The sequence below is a fragment of the Durio zibethinus genome, chromosome 16 (assembly GCF_047325235.1).
Source record: "Durio zibethinus cultivar Kanyao isolate XHJ-2024 chromosome 16, ASM4732523v1, whole genome shotgun sequence".
In the NCBI taxonomy this organism is placed as follows: Eukaryota; Viridiplantae; Streptophyta; class Magnoliopsida; order Malvales; family Malvaceae; genus Durio; species Durio zibethinus.
The window spans coordinates 24,793,864-24,811,657 of record NC_143177.1 but is presented as its reverse complement, the minus strand read 5'-3'; the positions used below and the strand labels follow the sequence as shown (position 1 = coordinate 24,811,657).

At 30.6% G+C, this 17,794-nt stretch overlaps 3 protein-coding genes across 4 annotated transcripts; 1 reads left to right on the top strand and 2 right to left on the bottom strand.

Annotated features, from left to right (window-relative positions):
- Positions 1 to 8,382: 8,382 nt before the first annotated feature.
- On the bottom strand, positions 8,383 to 9,125 carry LOC111298768 (uncharacterized). Its single transcript, XM_089745635.1, has one exon. It carries the CDS (start codon positions 8,975 to 8,977, stop codon positions 8,534 to 8,536), a length of 444 nt encoding a protein of 147 aa, XP_089601761.1. The 5' UTR covers positions 8,978 to 9,125; the 3' UTR covers positions 8,383 to 8,533.
- Positions 9,126 to 11,279: 2,154 nt separating this feature from the next.
- On the top strand, positions 11,280 to 13,457 carry LOC111298766 (transmembrane emp24 domain-containing protein p24delta3-like). Its single transcript, XM_022893491.2, has 4 exons — positions 11,280 to 11,681; positions 12,227 to 12,439; positions 13,003 to 13,079; positions 13,165 to 13,457. Exons 1-4 carry the CDS (start codon positions 11,448 to 11,450, stop codon positions 13,307 to 13,309), a joined length of 669 nt encoding a protein of 222 aa, XP_022749226.1. The 5' UTR covers positions 11,280 to 11,447; the 3' UTR covers positions 13,310 to 13,457.
- A 213-nt stretch (positions 13,458 to 13,670) lies between these two features.
- LOC111298767 (F-box/RNI-like superfamily protein) lies at positions 13,671 to 16,125 on the bottom strand. 2 transcript variants are annotated; one of them, XM_022893493.2, is made up of 4 exons: positions 15,992 to 16,125; positions 14,531 to 15,275; positions 14,123 to 14,403; positions 13,671 to 14,025 (listed from the first exon to the last, which is right to left on the bottom strand). In XM_022893493.2, exons 2-4 carry the CDS (start codon positions 15,270 to 15,272, stop codon positions 13,789 to 13,791), a joined length of 1,260 nt encoding a protein of 419 aa, XP_022749228.1. In that variant the 5' UTR covers positions 15,273 to 15,275; positions 15,992 to 16,125; the 3' UTR covers positions 13,671 to 13,788. The 2 variants fall into 2 exon arrangements, with proteins under 2 accessions (XP_022749228.1, XP_089601760.1); XM_089745634.1 differs by having other exon boundaries at positions 13,671 to 14,021; positions 14,119 to 14,403; positions 15,992 to 16,118.
- Positions 16,126 to 17,794: the final 1,669 nt, after the last annotated feature.

The window sequence follows — 17,794 nt, the reverse complement described above, 5'->3', positions numbered from 1 at the left end:
TTGACAACACACTGATTATATTTGATCTAACATTGATTCCTCCCAATGAATTTAATAGTAGTTGAAATAAATGCGTGTTGCCATTTCAAGTTTTTCTTAATCACTAAAATGTAAGGAAGATCAAATGAAATAGAGAGAATAAAGCACCAAGCTATATATATTGACTTCTATGCTTATATATATTCCAAAATATGCAGATGATTCAGTTCTCTACCAGCTTTTTCTTTTTATATATCAGCTTTCAGTATCTTGACTTGAGTATGCATTCCTATACAAATGAAATTAATTAAATGCATCAGTTACATTTTCCTGCTCAGTTCAAAACCATACCAACAGGTACATTCAATGGTGGAAAAAAGGGCAAAAATTTTTTTAAAAAAATTGAACGGTTATTAGAATATCAGATAAAGAAAAACAGAATGCACCTCAATAATTAACATTATTTTATCATCCAATATATATAAAAACCCAGACCCAATATCACATACATTTCACATTGGAGTTAAAGCCTCATCGCTTTCATGAGTTAACAGCAATTTCACCAGATTCAGCCTTGATACAAAAAGCAAATTATGTGATATATGTCATGCACATATAACATATATATATATATATATGGATGTATGTATAATAAAAATAGCATACATACAAATAAACATGCATGCATAGACACATACATGTGACTGTGAGGGTGAAGTTTTGGACAGATGTGTGCTATAGGCAACGAGGGTATAGATCAATGATGTTCAAAATTTCTAGATGCCTTAAAACCTCAGACTGACGTTTTTAAAGTACCCCTTTTAGCTTGTCTCCTACTAAAAAATTTTTTGATCCCTTGTAAAATGGAGTTTTTTTTAGTCTAATTGGGAAAGAGAAATTATTATATACAAATAAGTGTTAAGACCATGGATTTGTGTGTGTTGTTGTATCTGGGACTTGGAGAGAGAATCCATCATGAAAAATGGAAAACAAACATGGTCAACACAAAAAGAGGAAGAAAAAATAAGTCAATGGCATCTTCTGATCTTTGTTTGTTAGCATTTTTGACAAGTGGGTCAAAAGGATTCCATGCAAAAACTTGAAGCTCAGAGAAGAAGAGAAACTCTAAAAGACTCGAGAGAGAGACAGAGACAGAGAAATTAATTACCATTTTTCCATAAACATTGCCTGAACAAAACATCTCATGACTTGGACAGAAACAGATCAGAGGAAGTGTTTGGTTGACGGGAATGAAGCCTGGTCCGAGATCATGTAGGGCTATATTTGTACCCAGAAACCTTCCGGGAAAAGTAAATCCGAGAAAATTTCATGGAAATACAAAGATCAACCTAGATAACCTCGAGCCAAACAACATTCCCATCAACCGTTTCTCCTTTTCTCCTCAGAACAAGAGCCGTAAAACAAAAATGTTTGAGGGGAACAATGCCTGGTCCGATACAATTCACTTTGATCAATCCAGCCAACATTCCTCTCAAATACAACCCCTTTCCATCAACTTTCTTGCTTAAAACAGATAAAACCCGGGAAAGCTTTCTTCAACAATCAACACTCCAAGATAGAAAATTTGAGAAAAAAAGAGAAAAAGGAAGAGAGAGAGAAAATCCTGACGGAAAAACTCAAGCCCATATTTTTATTCACCTTGAAAAAACCCTAGCCTACTTGGATTTATAGAGAGAAAAGGTTAACATCCCCTTTTGATGACATCTCTCAAACACTTCAAAATAAGCTCACACTTTTCATATAGCGCGTATCTGCACGCTCTTCTCGAGGATCAGAAACACATTGATGTTTCATTAATTATTTAAACATTTTTCTTTGGAATTTGAGAGTCGGGAACAATTCGAGGGTGTGGTCAAATACAAATACTTGATCAAACTCCTACGAGGCTGTGACTATGTAATATACGATTTGATGGAGTTTGTTGGTGTTGGATCAGTAAGAAGATCAAGCAGTATAAGACCCAAACATTTAGTTTAGGACGTTGATGTTATTACAAAAAGAAACAGACAAAATAATCAATAATTTAATGTTCTACTGTCTGTCACAGGCTGTTTGGAGCATTGAGATTCTTATAACATAGCATTAATGTTCTTTCCAATGTAAGAACATCACATGATGCCTCTAAATTCATTCTTCATTACAAAAATGTTCAAATTTGTAATGATATCCAGCCTGAGTTTTAATGGTTTTATAGTATGCTATTTTCTTTTTTCCTACAATCGATATAAAAGGATGCTTGCTAATTAGATACATAAAAGGGTTTGAAATAGTATTCATTTAAAGAATTAATTTTCACTGAAAATTTTGAACTTTTAAGGCTCGTTTGGAAGGATGATTACTCTAACCCCAAACATAATAACATCCAAGTTATTCAAAAAGTAATAAACCTAAATCCTCTAAATTTAACTTAATTAATTTATATAATCATTTAAGACATAACACCTAATAAATATGACATTCAAGTTTTATCATATGTAATTTTTTTTTATAAATACATAATTAATTTTTATCTTGTCCTAAGAAAACCCAATTTGGCTATCCAATATTATAAACTGACTAACCCATAATTTACATATGGTCACTTGTCAAATGTCAAAAGCAACGACAAAAAAATTCATCAACAAAGGGAATAATAATTATGAAATTACTTACACCCAAACACTGCATAATTAAAAACTCCAAAGTGACGCGCTTTATTGGAACTTTTTGCCTTATGTGTTGAGAATAATCATAGAAAAGAAAGAAAAATTCTGTAATTATGCTATTCTCTGAAAACGTTTTCTGGAAAAGTTGAACTTAAACCGTAAGCATCATCGTACAATGCTTAAAAGTGAAAAAGAAACGTGTTTTTTCTTGTTTTTTACCACCTCATCTTCTACCATTACCTACTACCGCCAGTCAATATTATTCCACCGATCAATTGCATGCTGCCCATTAATTCCATTCCAAAATTAATTACTAAACAAAGCAATTCTTTCTTTGTACTACTAACAATGTAATAGACTAATATATTAGAATTTTTCATAAATGAATTATTATTAATTGATGATTTTAATAATTTAATAAAATTTATTGATAAATTTATTTTTAATACGAGATAAATATAAAAATATAAATAATTTAATGTAATTATTTAAGTAGAGGTTATGTATATTTTATTGAGCTAATATAATTTAACGATTGTATCGGTTTTTAACTCAGCAAACCTTTGATAAAAAAGTTTTTAGGATTTTAATGAAATAAACTATGGTCTAATTTTCACTTTTACGAGTTATAGTAACTATTCGTTGAGTGCCACCAATAAAAAAGAGCAAAAAAAAAAAAAAAAGACCTAATCACTTTGAGGGCTATGTTACTTTCTTGTATTGATCATGATCATGCAAAAAGATATATTGAATCTCTCTATTTATTTATGGCGTCCTAATTATTACATAATAATCTTGAATTAATACTTTCATAATAAATCTTTTTCCTTATAATTAAGTACATAATTTTGTTTATACTATGACTTATGGGTATATATATATATATATATATATAAATGGATAGTTCGATTTTAATATATTATGGGTGAGTTTTAAATTTCAAAAAGAATACATGATAATCTTTTAATTTCATTGATAAAATTAAAAACTTTTATTAATAATTTTTTTCTATAAATAATCTCACATTCTGTTTTATTCTCATATAAAGTAATAGTTAGCAAGATGAATAGCCAGATTGTCGAGTTCTTTTACATCCTTTTTATATTATATTTGTTATATAATTTGTAAAAATTTCTAGAATAATTTTAATGTCTGGCAGATTAATGTAGGAACTATAGTTAGGGTTTCAATGAAGCTGCAAGCATATAAAAGAAGAAATGTGAATGTGACATTCTTTTCTCCTTTCTTTATTTTTGTTAAAAACAAATCTTTGGATTCTTTATTGAATAAGTAGTTAAAAATATTATGTTTTCGAAAAAGAACAGTTAAAATTTAATAATTAATATGTGAATAATCATTAAATCTGAATACATATAACAAGTTATGTGAAATTATATAAATTATTAGATTTGATAATTTACGTATTTATATTATAAAAATTTATTAATATTTATATATTTATAATATATTTTATATAAAAAATTACGATTATAAATTCTATTAACACAAAGCATATTTATATCTTATTTTTGAATTTAAAATATATATATATATTATAAAGAAAGAAATATTTAAATAAAAAAAAAAGTTACAAAATCGAAGTTTGAACATAGAACTCAAAACCCTAATGCTACAATCGCTTAGTCGTATAGGATAGGTTTTGAAAGAGAAACCCGATGCTCTTTTTATTTTCATTCTTCATCATTACCTTATTATTGCAGTTTCAAAAGAGCAACACCCAAACAAGTACTTTTATTAGTGTCATGAATTAATGACTGCTCTGTCTCCACATTCATTTCCTGTGTGTACGGTTGGCTTCTCAAAGTTGTCTTGGGAATAGATAATTTTTTTTTACTTAAACTAATCATAAATTAATTTTTAATATTAAAAATTAAATATTTTTTTAATAAATCACCTTATTATTAACATCAAAAGACCAAATAATAATGTTTGATTTATTTAAAAAATAATATTCAATAAATACGAGAGAAATATTAAGAATAATCGATTAGGTCCCAACATTTAAAATTTTATAAAATCACATCACGTCATTTTTATCATTTAAAATCGAATATCTATTTTTATAAGTTATTTAATATTAGTCATAAAAAAATGGCTTATGAAAAGATAAAACCATCTTAATAGATAATTGATTTTAAATTACAAAAAATTTTAAGTATTGTTAAACAGTTATTTTTTCAAGTGCTCTTAATATTTTTTTAAATATGAAGTTAGGTTTAATTTTTAGCATTTATAATTTTTATTTTATTTTTGAGCTACAATTTTTTCTTATTTTATCTTTTACTTTCAAGTATTTTTTTTTTTTTTTACAAAAGAAAATTTGAATTCCAAATTGAAATTTTGAAACCTTATTTTTAGTGAATTTCTATTTTTTTAAGTGAAGATTAGAATTTGGGAAAGGATGTTAAAGTTTTAACAATGGGAGTAAGATTTGCCCGTTTGCGAGTAATGGGGCGGGTGTCGGCGTGAGGGAAAGAAAGTGGTAGAGGGAAAGAAATAGCCTTAGCCCGAGTAACGAGGATTCGAATTTAATCGCCGACGTCGACGCTTCAAACCATTTCCATTCTCTCCCTCCTCGCCTTCTCTCCTTGGCGCGTGATCAGCAATGTTGATTTTCTTTTTTCTTTTTGGCAGATAAATTACATATTATATCAACATAAAAAATATATCTTTATACCCTAATTATATTATTAATAAAAAAATACGTTATTATAAAAATAGAGTTGAGAAGAGAAGAGCGCGTGAAAAGGGAATGGGAAGAAATTAATAAGATGAAAGCCCCGAGTCCAAGAAAACACAAGTAAAAAAGAAAAGAGCTTTGTCGTTTGTGCTGGAAGTGGGGAAGTGTGCAATCGAAGAGATGGACGGCTGTGATGTGCCCACATCGTACGCTCGGGGGGGGGTGGGAAAACCTAACCCGTTCCAGCCCTCCACGTGCATGTATTAAATGCCACCCACGTACAGTCACTGTTTTTTTTCTTTTTTTAATTATTTTTCTCATTGTTTTTTCAGTGTGGGGCCCATCCCTTAATCCGTGGGGGCAATTATGCGTTAATGATGATAGATGTGAGAGGGAAAAAAAAAGATGTGTGTGTCAGTCAGATTTGACAGTGTGACCAGCTGGTCAGAAGAGTGGACCCTTGGGTTTGTGCGTTTGAATCGCTGAGTTGACTCGGAGAGAGGGAAAAATTTTACAATTGTCCGTTAGCATAATTTTCGACAAATTATTTATAAATATTTTATTTTTATTTCTTTATATTTATTTATTAAATGATTCGTTTATTAAATGAATCAAATATGAAGAAATTTTTATTTAAAATTTATTTATTTATAATAATATTAATAAAATTATATTTTTATCATTTATTTTAATGTTATTTTAAGATTCATTTATATTCATATAAAATTTATTTCTTTGAATTTATTCAATTATGGTTTATTTATTATTTATAAATATATTTATTTATATATATTATTTAATATATTCATTTAATGTTAATAAATAAATTCGTTTGATTTAATTTAATCAAATACAAACTAAACGTGAATATCTTATCATTTAAATGAATTGAACTCAAATAAATAGAATAATTTTTTATTGAACACAAATCAAATTCAAATACTTTTAAAATTAAATTAATAAATCACATATGTATATATATATATATATATATTCGTTTATGTTCATGTGCACCCTAAAAATTTCTATTCCAAATTCCAATCTATCAATTTTCATTCTATTCTGAAATGAAATTTGAATCTAAAATTGTTTAATATTACTACTGCAATATGTTCTTTCCCACCAACCCTTCACAACGTGTTAATTTTTTATATTATAGTTTAGGCCCTTAAACCGCCATTGACGCCAGTCAATTGGGCCACCATCTGCCTACTCCATGTCCTTTACATTATAGTTGTAGTTGTAGTTTCAATGAATCTAATAGTAAAAGACACAGCAATAAAAGGTTTGGCTGTTTATTACTTTTATTATGTAACAAGAAGACAATAATACTTCAATTCACTCCAACTGTTCAGCATGCGAATCCTCAATATCTATATATAGCTTTAAAATGTTCAAACTCTACTTATAGAATCTAAGCCCTGCACTTGCTGCCCCTTTCCCAAGTAATCTCGAATTCTGGTTCACTTTTCAGGTCAGAAGGCATCCCCAGTAAAAAGGGTGCTTTGACCTGTTCTAAAACAAGTCTTTGTACTTGAGATCATACTCGACTTCAAAGTTTCTTCCCACATAATGCAATCTTGGCTTTGTGGAAATTAAGCTCAATTAGGCCATGGAAGTCTTGCTTATTTACAGATGCCATACACAAGGCAAGCATAGTTGGTCTGTCTGTGGGGTGTGCATGGGCTAGTGAGGCCATTGAAGCAAAGCTTCGATGGGTTTGGGCTTGGACTCATTAAGTCAAGCTAGCAGTGTCACATTTGCTTATTGCGACCCAATCCCCAACCTTGCTACAGCCTAAAAGTTCGAACCCAGCAAGGGGAGCATATTTCAACTTCAAAACTGCACCGACAAATATGGAATCCTCAGATTACAAGTGCTCCTCCTGTTGCTTCTTCCTCTACATGGCTTCTTCCTTTTGTCTTTGAAGTTCCTGTAATTCCCTATAACGTTCCAACTCTCTCAGCTGCTGTTCTGCTGCTTCCCTTCTCTCAGCTTCTTCCACCTTCTTTCGGTTCTCTTCAAGCATCTTTTCCAATTCTTCTCTTCAAGCAAAGAAAATATGTAGTTTATGCGCATATAACAGAAACTTCAGAGAGAATCCTGAAGTTATTTGAAGACTTCAAGTCTGATGCAAGTAAGATTTATGAAACTCGAACAAATATCAAGAAAAATGGATACCAATCAGAAGTCTGTCAAGTTGTTAATAGTCCCTGCAAACTAGTTTATAGTATCTTTCAATTGTGCCCTTAAATAAGCAAAATTAAACCATAGAAAGAGTTGAAACTGAGTTGTTTAGCTGAGTTGATTTTTCCAGCCATCTTATGAGATCCAATAAGTTTGAAATTCAAATTTCAACATCTATAATTCGTTCGACTGATGACGTTTAACTAGTTCGTCTGTCCCGAAACTGTGATCTAAGCTGTAAAATAAGCATGAAAGAGTTGGAACAACGGAAAGTTTCCCCAACTTATTTGATCTCCTCAAATTTGTTTTCAATCAACTCTTTATCAGACGGGATTGGACTTCAACAGAATTTGCTATTAATGAGCATTAAGTTATGATAGAGATGGAGGATTACTGTTTCTGCCTTTTTTGTGGAATCCATGGCTTAATTTATCAATTAGATGAGTTCATCTTTACTTTATTTCGACTTTATATGGCGAGAGTAGGATCATTTTGATTTCAAGCCTTTGTTACTGAAATTTTTTATTTATCCGTAAAATCTCAGCTCATATTCAACTCTTGGATTCTCAGTTCACAGTTTGTGAAAAAGCAAAGAAACCAAAAACTACTGCAAATAAGCATTCATAAGCACAGAAATTAACTCAATTCAACAGATCTAATCTGCCAACTGAAGAAACTATGTATAGTGTTATGCACATGGGAATGGAGAAATCAGATCGCACTCCATGGAAACTGAAGATTTTGTGTAGGAATCAGGCCAACCCTTTTTTCTGCTTAAGTCATTGAAAGAATCTGTGATATTAGGCTAGCTCACGAAGTCATTCAAGTCAAAAACAAACAAACAAAAGATGAAGGAAAATTGCCTGCTTGATCTTACCAATTTTACTTATTCAAGGAACATGGTTTACCTTTGCTACTTTATAAAAGAAACGTCACACGAAAGAAAACCCAGAAGGGCTTTTTCAATTATATATGTAAATTACAAAAGAAAATTTTGCTTTCATGAAGGATGAACCTTTTTAGAGGAAAGTCCTTTCCAAGCAGATTTCATGGAAGCAGTAGCAGAATTCACTGCAGCCTCAATGTACTTTTTGGAGGCAATAGTTGTAGCCTTTTCCATCAAGTTTCCCATTTTTCTAGCCTTCTCAGCTGTCTCTTCCAGACCGTTCAGTTCAGCCTTTGACATGCGTTCCATCTCCTCCTCAAACCGCCTAAACTCATCCATTGCACTTTCCATGACAGAGTCAAGATAATCCTCAGCTTCCTTCATGGTTTTCTCAGCTTCTTTCACTTCTTTTTCTTGTTCAAGTTCCATAGCTGCCCATGCCTTGTAAGATTCAATCTCAAACAGCTTCATTAGGTCTTCGATCGTCGATGGATCAAAGTTCTTGTCCTGTAAAGCTTGATCAGAGAGGAAGATAAATTGCGAGAGGAGGGCTTCCATCTTTTGATGTTGCTGTGAATTCAAGCACAGATCTAGCTAGTGAATAATGTCACAATGAAAAGAAAGAACAACAAAAAAAAGCTAGTGGGTGGAGAATCATATAAAGCATGGCTACTTTTGGTCTTGTATGTCAGCTAAATACTGTTAAAAACGCATTTCTTACGGTGGTTTAGTATGTTGTAGATTCCAATGAGAATTTATATTATATTTATATTTATAGATCACTTATTAAAAAAATTGTTAATAATAATAATCAAATTTAAATTTTACTAATGAAATAAGTTTATTTTCTTACCAATTAAATTAATAAATTTGGATACTGAATTATCTCTTTAATTATCTCATTCATTTATTATTACAATGCTGATCATCAATTTTCTTGCTTTTTGATGCCTAAAGAGTGAACCAATGGACCGTTGGAATTGACTTTTTAATTCAATTAATCTTTTGGGATAAATCCATTTAGCCTTTAATTTTAAAGAAGAACAAAATTCCTTTTTGGTGTCAAGAAGATGGGGTGTGGGTGGCTTTCCTTATCTCAATCAAGGATAGGATTCTTAACATAGTGAAAGGTAGGGCCATACCCATTGACATTGTCAAGCATCAAATTTGTGGTCCCTTTTGAATTCCATGGAGGAAAAAGCTTTTCAATGCTCCCAATAATGATTTTGGAAAAAGCTCTGACAGCTCACGAGCACATAGGAATTTAGATATATATCAGATAAAAGTAAATGTTAGATGTGGACTTTAATTGGATGACCGTTGTTTGAAAAAAAAAAATACATACGTGGTAATTTAAAATAAAATAAGGTGATACAATATTAAAATAATATGTATAAAAATAAAAAATTTTATATAAATTAAAATTTTAATAAAAAATTTATATAAATTTAATAAAATTAAATATATATTTTATTTTTTATCAAAATAAACTATAATACATAACTTTTTTTTGTAAATTATGAGATAAATACATGAATTATTAATATTTTATATAATATAAATATACTAATTATCACGTTTAAAAAAATCCATTGCCCTTTAGATATTACACAGTGTTCTTACCAAGGTTTTACTTCTCTGTTTTTTTTTTTTTTCTTTTAATTCTTGGTTTTATGTTTCGCTTCTAAATCTAACACCAAAATCAAACTGGGTCCAAGACAGAGGTAGCCAACCAGATCTACCATCGGGCAGAACAGATTTGGTCTGGTTTTTTACCAAACTCACCCATAAGTTTAGTAAGTTAAGTGTCTGTCTGAGTCTCTAGCTAGGCCCAGATTTAACGATGCCAGTGCCGGCCACTGAGCTTTCGGTATTGGGCTTGGGCGGTGGTCTGGTCTATAATCTCACTCCAAAATTTCCAACTTAAAAGGTTTATTTTTGAAGATAATACGATATAAAATAAATTACTACTACATTACTTACATAGGCTTCCATTGTACAAAATTATAATTGCTTAGGTTAGGTGAAGTTCAATCTATCATTAATTTTGTTAAAGGAAAAATGATCTCACCTTTTATAAGTAAACAATATTTTGTAATAACCACACACCAACAATTCTTACAATGAGAGCGTTGATATGTTGCACTAACAGAGTTGTAATTGAATACTATTTTTGATGAATTATCTAAATATATTTGATTTTATTAAGTTTAATAAATAATTTTAAACAATAATTTTACATTTATTTATTAAATGAACAAAAATTTATATGTTTCGTTTATATTTATGAACAAATTCGTTTAAAATTTATTTATTTATTATTCGTTTATAATAATAATAAATTTTTATTTTTATTTTTAAATTTATTTATTATTTATAAATATATTCATTTAATTTAATTGAACATGAATCAAATACGAATATTTTATTATTTAAATGAATTAAATTTAAACAAATAAAATAATTTCTTAACAAACGTAAATTGAGCTCAAACTTTTCATAAAACATAAATATACATTCATTTATTAATATTTAATTCGTTTTCATTCTTAATTCTTATGAATTAACATGTTTAGTAAATTAATATTATTAATTTAGAATTCCAATAAAATGATAAATGCATGTCATGCAACTAGACATTATTTTTTCCAAAATTTTTAAATTTTATAAAATATAAGCAATCCGTGAGCAATCTCAAAATATTTTGAGCTTCACAGATAAACTAATTGATTTAAGACATTTAAAATTTTCCAATATATTTTGAGGAAAAGCACGAATTTGACAAAATATAAATATTTTCAATAAATAAGAATTGTTTAGAAAAATAACTTTTCAACATTTAATGTTGATTTTTGTTAAAAAGAAAAATGAAAACAATAAAGGAGGCAAGAAGCGAACTGAAACGGAGGTGGCAGTTGCGTCGTTGGTGCTTGAAACAGATCCAAAGCATTTGTCGCCAAAACAAAACTCACTTCTTAAAAAATTTTTCCTTTGTTTAAAAAAGAAGAAGAAATTCATTTGCAGAGAGATGACGTGGAATGCTGACGTGCGCAGGGCGGTGATATTCCCATCCTTGTTCGTGATATTACTATGGGCTTTGAGCAATGCGCCGGTGGGTGACGCCGTATGGTTGAATCTTCCCCCCACCGGCACTAAGTGCGTCTCCGATGAAATCCAGAATAACGTCGTCGTTTTGGTTGACTATGTCGTCATTTCCGAAGATCATGGTCACGTGACTCACGTCCCTACCATTTCCGTCAAGGTACAATTCCGCTTTTGCCCCTCTTCTTCTTCTTCTTCTTCTTCTTCCAAGTTTTCATCTTTCGATCTGTTAGAACAGGATTACTCTAAGATTTGAACAGGGTTCATTTTTTCTCAATGTTGATGACTAAATAATCAACACAGCTAAAACTAAATGGCACAAGGTTTGACTTTTATGTTCTTTTTTTTTTTTTTTTGGAATCAGTTAGATGTGTTACTTGTATTGCTTGAAATAGCTGATTTTCAATGTATTTAGGGCAAACTTTTACATCCTCGAGCATGGCAGTCTACAACACGACACTATGATATGAGACCAACACAATAGGAAAATAGGACATAAAAATGACAGGACTTAAAATTTTAGCAATACTATATTAATATTTAACAAAATAAAAAAAAATGTATTTCGTGTGTTCTTGTCATACAAATTGTGATTTGTAATTTTTGTGTAAACACGCTGTGAATACACGAATTTTAATATTTTACACTACACAAATACAAGAATTGCTAGATATAGTTGCAGCTCACAGTTTTTGTGTCATGTAGGTGACGTCCCCCTATGGGAACAATCTTCATCACAGGGAGAATGTAACACATGGTCAATTTGCATTCACAACTCAGGAGTCCGGCAATTACTTAGCATGTTTCTGGTTGGAGAGCCATGGTCATGGAGGTGGAGAAGTTAGTGTCAACATTGATTGGAAAACTGGGATTGCAGCTAAAGACTGGGAATCAGTTGCGAGAAAAGAAAAAATTGAGGTGAGCATTTTTTTTTTTAATTTCCTTGTTTTGCCTTTAATCATGTCCAGATTTAGAAAGGAAACCGTGGGTGGTCATGATCCGACTTCATGCTAAATATGGGTTCTAAATGATTTTTGAGGTGATCATGCTTGTGGATCTTTATTTGTCCTAGTATCATGTTCACAGGAGAACTCTTTTATTGCCAAGTTTCTGCTTTTCCTACGCTACAAAGTATACCAATCAACTTTTTCTCAAAAGGAATTCATATAGTAATTGTTGATTCCATGGTTACTTTCTGGAATTTGCACAGTGAGGTTGAGCAAATGATTTTATGCACATTCAAAGCTTGGAATTTTATTTTGTTGAGTTGAAATTTTTGAATGACCTTCCTATTCATTTGATAAGTTGTGTTGGTATAACAGCTTCTACTTAAACAAATTGGTTTGAGAAGGGAAATAAATTCGACCTCCTTATGATTATAGTGTATTTGCATTGAGATCCAGCTCTCTCTCGTATTCCTGTCTCTGTGTGCTTCTTTTTTGTATGAATTTGCGTGTTTCATCATGATTGTTTACGTATAGGGTGTTGAGCTTGAGCTGAGGAAACTTGAAGGAGCAGTGGAGGCCATTCATGAGAATTTACTCTATCTGAAAAGCAGGTAATTATTAGTGTTTCTGTTAGGGTGCATTCAAAGTTCGAGCTTTTCTTTGAAGCAAGCTAACATCCTCCTTATTGTATAACAGAGAAGCAGAAATGAGGAGTGTGAGTGAGACTACAAATGGCAGAGTCACGCGGTTTAGTATCATGTCTTTGGGTATCTGCATCACTGTTTCGGGTCTGCAAGTGTGGTACTTGAAGAGATTCTTCCAAAAGAAGAAGCTTATCTAAATGTTGACCGGTAGATGAGGAAATTCTAAAACTTTTCTTGTTATTTCTCTTTTCGTGTATGTGGCAGAAGGAAAATTTTGATACCATTAAAAGAGTATTGTTTACATCTTTGACTGAAAGGAATGCAAACACAACATTTTACACCCAACCTTATATCAATGAATTGGTTTCATCTGATTTGCATAACGATGGCATGTGGTTCGTAGTCTGATTTGATGCTCCATGTGAGCATCAAGTTGTATAGGGATTTCATCTGCATGTTCCTTGATGGAAAAACGAAGTGCATTCACACTGAATGTCAAAAGGAAAAACTTCATATGCCTAAGATAACTTAATGCATCAAAATACACAACATTAGAAATGGAGCTGAAATTTTTAAAGTTTCTCCATTAGAACCTTCTTGAAGCAATTAAATTAGCAGTTAAAACTGTTCATTTCAAATCTGGAAAAAAAAAATTAGAAAGTGCAAGTAGTCAACTTTATTCTATTCGAACTATTTTGCGGTTCATAAACCTAAGCCTGCATATCTCATCAAAGAAATCATCTGTGCTGCTATGGCTGCTTTTCATTTGAAGAATCCTTATTACCATTGTCTTCAAGTTTTTCCCATACTTCAGAAGGGACTCCAGAGTGCTAATTTTCTGTTCAGCGTTTAGTGGTGATCTCACTTGGACCACAACTTCCTCTAGGCATGGAATCGAAAATCCTGGTTCTACCTGCAAATACAAATTTTCTTTGTTAGCAACACGTGCAATATTGAAAGTCAAATGAGGCCAGAGAATCAACAATAATACTGTCGTGTTATCAACTTGCATTTTTCAGGCTGTTTTTCTGGCAGAGAGCAGCAAACATGGCTCCATGAATATCAAACTTTTGCAGCTTGGAATGGCTATTAAAAAATTCAACAAAGTCAACTTCTGGAAAGGGTAAAAGGGACTCCAAATCTCCCGTGAATTCAACCTTCATGTAGAGATGTTTCACCTCACTAGACCATTCTAGCATTTTGCTTATTGCATCCCAACACCATTGCACCCCCCTCATGGACAAGAATTCAAGTGCTGAAAGCTTCCCAAAGTCTACCATGTATACTCTACCTAAAAGCATCAGAAAGCAAAATGATAACTAAAATTTCAGTTCAAATTGTTCTCTTTCTTTCTCTGCAAAAAAGAAATCCTACACAAAAACAGGACAGCATACTAGAATTATAAGTGGAATAATTACCCGCATTGTTGGCAATTGAAAGGTTCCTCAAGCATGTAGTCTCACGAACTCGAATCCAACTACAACCTTGCACCTCAAGGAGTTCAATTTTCGGACAAGTGAGATAAAGGGAACAATTTCCCAAGCCATAAAAGTCCAGCTTACACTGCTCTAAGTACGGCAACTCAATTGAAACTGATCTAACCCCTTCACAACCAAGCAATACTAAGTTAGTCAAATTAGGGCATGCACTAAGCGCAGCAGACAATGCAGGATCCTCCAATCTTGCTCCAACGATTTCCAGGCTTTGAAGGTTTTTAAAAACATCCCACTTGGGTGGATTAGCCATTAGAACACCCCAAAGCTTCAAAGACTCCAAATTCTTCGCTGCATTAATGCAGTCCAATTTGGAAGGGCTATCAAGACATTCCTGATAATCAGTAATATTATCCATTCTGAGCTCAAGATGCTTGAGTGATGAACGCACCAGCAATAGCCACGAAGAAAGGCCTGCACTGGTGAATGGACTGTAAACAACAAGCTCCTCTAAACAAGCAATTGTCGAAAGCACTTTCCAGACAATAGTGTCCGGGCTATCACTGCCAGAGTGGCTATCGAAGGAATTGCGAGGAAAGTAGAGACTTCTAAGGTAAGGCAACGACTCCTTCCACCTCTTGGATACGCAATTACAAACTGCAACATCCCGAGCATTGTTCAAGTGTGACAAAATGTACTGAACAATGGCATCAGGAAGAGAGTCCATTCCCTGAGAATAATGATCAAACAGGTAACCGTCAATAATTCCCTATTACTACTATAGTGGCTTGTTGATGTAAATATTTATGTTACAGCCACCAAATAAAGTGTTTCATTACAAGATTAACAAATGCTCACGAAACAAATGGGAACCCAAAACCTTGTTTTCTTTCTAATACTTTGTCGATGGAATCATTTTACTTAGCTTCATGGGCTTTGGTAATAACTAAACAAAATCTTAAAGAAAAGAAACTCAAAGTCAACCATGCAGAAATGAATGAAACTTTTCACGTGAGTTAAACCCAGAAACATAAAAAGCATTAGCATTGCATACAAATACACTCAAAAAGCGTAAAATTCGAAGAACCCAGATTAGATATGAACATTTCAAGATAAACCCAAATCAAAATTCAAGTAAACGATATAACATTCACGAATTTGGACCCAAAAAAAATCAACTTCACAAATGAATGAAACTTTTCATGTGAGTTAAACCCATAAACATAAAAAAGCATTAGCATTGCTTACAAATACACTCAAAAAGCATAAAATTCGAAGAACCCGGATTAGATATGAACGTTTCAACATAACCCAAAATAAAACTCAAGTAAACGAGATAACATTCACGAATTTGGACCAAAAAAAATCAACTTCATAAACAAATTTGAACATTTCAGACATGAAAAGTGAATAAAGAGATAAATGGGAAGAAAGAATGTAGCTTACAGTTACAATTTGAAAGAGGAAGACAAAGAAACAGATCTGAGATCTTTAGGTTTCAGTGAAAATATCTACTTTGAAGAGAGACAGAGAGAGAAGACGAAAATGGCGAAAGAATATATAAAATAAAAAGGAAAGTACGGATACAGTGGCGCGCCCTAAAGGAGAGGTTAAGGGTTTTTTCAAAATTTAAAAATTTTTCAGAAAGAGGGACTATTTTTTAAAAAATGGAATTGGTTAACGGGCTTTGGCCTGCAGCTCTCTGCTGCATCAACGTGCTTGCTTTTTCAAAATTTTGAATATTTTTGACCGTTCAACAACACTTCCAAAGAGCCCAAATCAACAAAAAAAAAATTTTTTTTTCAAAATTTGTAAATAGATTTATTTAATTTTTTTTTATTTTTTTATTTTTAAATTTTTGGATTTATATATTCAGAATTTAAAACTTTTTATTAAATATTTTATCTCAATAAATTTTTTTTCAAAACTTAAATATAATATTTTTTAATTTATCAGATATAAAAATTCAATAAGTTATGTAAAACTTACTAGAAATATATAGATTATAAATTATATAATTTACCAAAAATACATTAAATGAGAATATTAAAGAAGTAATTTCACCTAAAAATTTATTTTAAAAATTGGGTGTAAAAAAATTAAAGATATTTAGAATCATCTTTAACAAAATGTTTTAATACTCATTTAGAAACGTTGGTTTGAAATTAAACTCTTTTCTAAACTATCATCTAAATTAAATATAAAAGTTTAAATATTTTATTAGTATTGATTTTATTTCAAGGATGTAATTTTATTAATTTCTTTATTTACAATTATGTGTCAATATTGTATATTTTCCAAATAAAGAATAGAAAATAACTCAATTGTGTAATATTGCAAGGATTTTTATATGTTTCAACTATTATCATTCTAGACTATACGAATCCAATTAAAATATTATCATCTATTTTTATTTTTATATTAATTATTTTTAATATTTTTAATTAATAAACAATAATATTTTAACTTTGATAATAAAATTTAAAAACTTTACTTATAATTTAGGATATAATTTTCATCTAATAAACCATAGTTTATCTTTCAATAAGTGAAAAATAATGTTTTTTAATTAACTTAAAAAATTAAAAATATTTAAATTAAAGTCAAATTGTCCAAGTAAAGTCATAATGTGATTCATAAAATTTGGTTTTAGATTAATTTAAATTTTTTATTAATATAAGAACTATTGCTTATTTGGATGTGTATTACAATACATGAATAGTAAACACGACTCCCTAGCGATTGAAAATCCAATTAAGAACAACAATTTTCAATTAAGGATAATGCAAAATTAAGAACAATATTTTATATCTATTGTGAATGTTAAGTTTTTTTTTTCTTTTTAAGTTACATTCATTAAGTATGACATTTATATAATCAAATTACAATAACTTAATAATCAACTAACAAATTATAACATAATTAAATAACCAAAATCACACATAGTGAAATTTGAACTTATAATCTCATGATTTTAGGGTTTCCTCATTGCTACTAAATCAATATCTCATTGGCATTATTAATGTCAAAATTAACACTTAATTTAACATTTGTGTTGTGGTTAGGAAAAACTCAATTTAAAAAAAAGGGAAAAAGTACATTTGAAAGTGCTGTAAAAAATTACTATGAAAAATTATAGTTTAAATTTTTTAGCATTGTTGTGAAAACTTAAAATGTCTAAAAAAAACATGATGTTGAAAAAGAAAATTAGGTTATTTTTGTTAAAAATAAATAATGAAGTGGGTATTT

Bases quoted from the DNA above. Each gene is read 5' to 3' on its own strand.
- LOC111298768 (XM_089745635.1), bottom strand. From the start codon at position 8,977: ATGGAAGCCCTCCTCTCGCAATTTATCTTCCTCTCTGATCAAGCTTTA.
- LOC111298766 (XM_022893491.2), top strand. From the start codon at position 11,448: ATGACGTGGAATGCTGACGTGCGCAGGGCGGTGATATTCCCATCCTTG. The intron at 11,682-12,226 runs GTACAATTCCGC...TGTGTCATGTAG, and splicing joins TCCCTACCATTTCCGTCAAG to GTGACGTCCCCCTATGGGAA. The intron at 12,440-13,002 runs GTGAGCATTTTT...GTTTACGTATAG, and splicing joins CGAGAAAAGAAAAAATTGAG to GGTGTTGAGCTTGAGCTGAG.
- LOC111298767 (XM_022893493.2), bottom strand. From the start codon at position 15,272: ATGGACTCTCTTCCTGATGCCATTGTTCAGTACATTTTGTCACACTTG. The intron at 14,404-14,530 runs GTAATTATTCCA...TGATGCTTTTAG, and splicing joins TTCAATTGCCAACAATGCGG to GTAGAGTATACATGGTAGAC. The intron at 14,026-14,122 runs GCAAGTTGATAA...TTGTATTTGCAG, and splicing joins AGAAAAACAGCCTGAAAAAT to GTAGAACCAGGATTTTCGAT.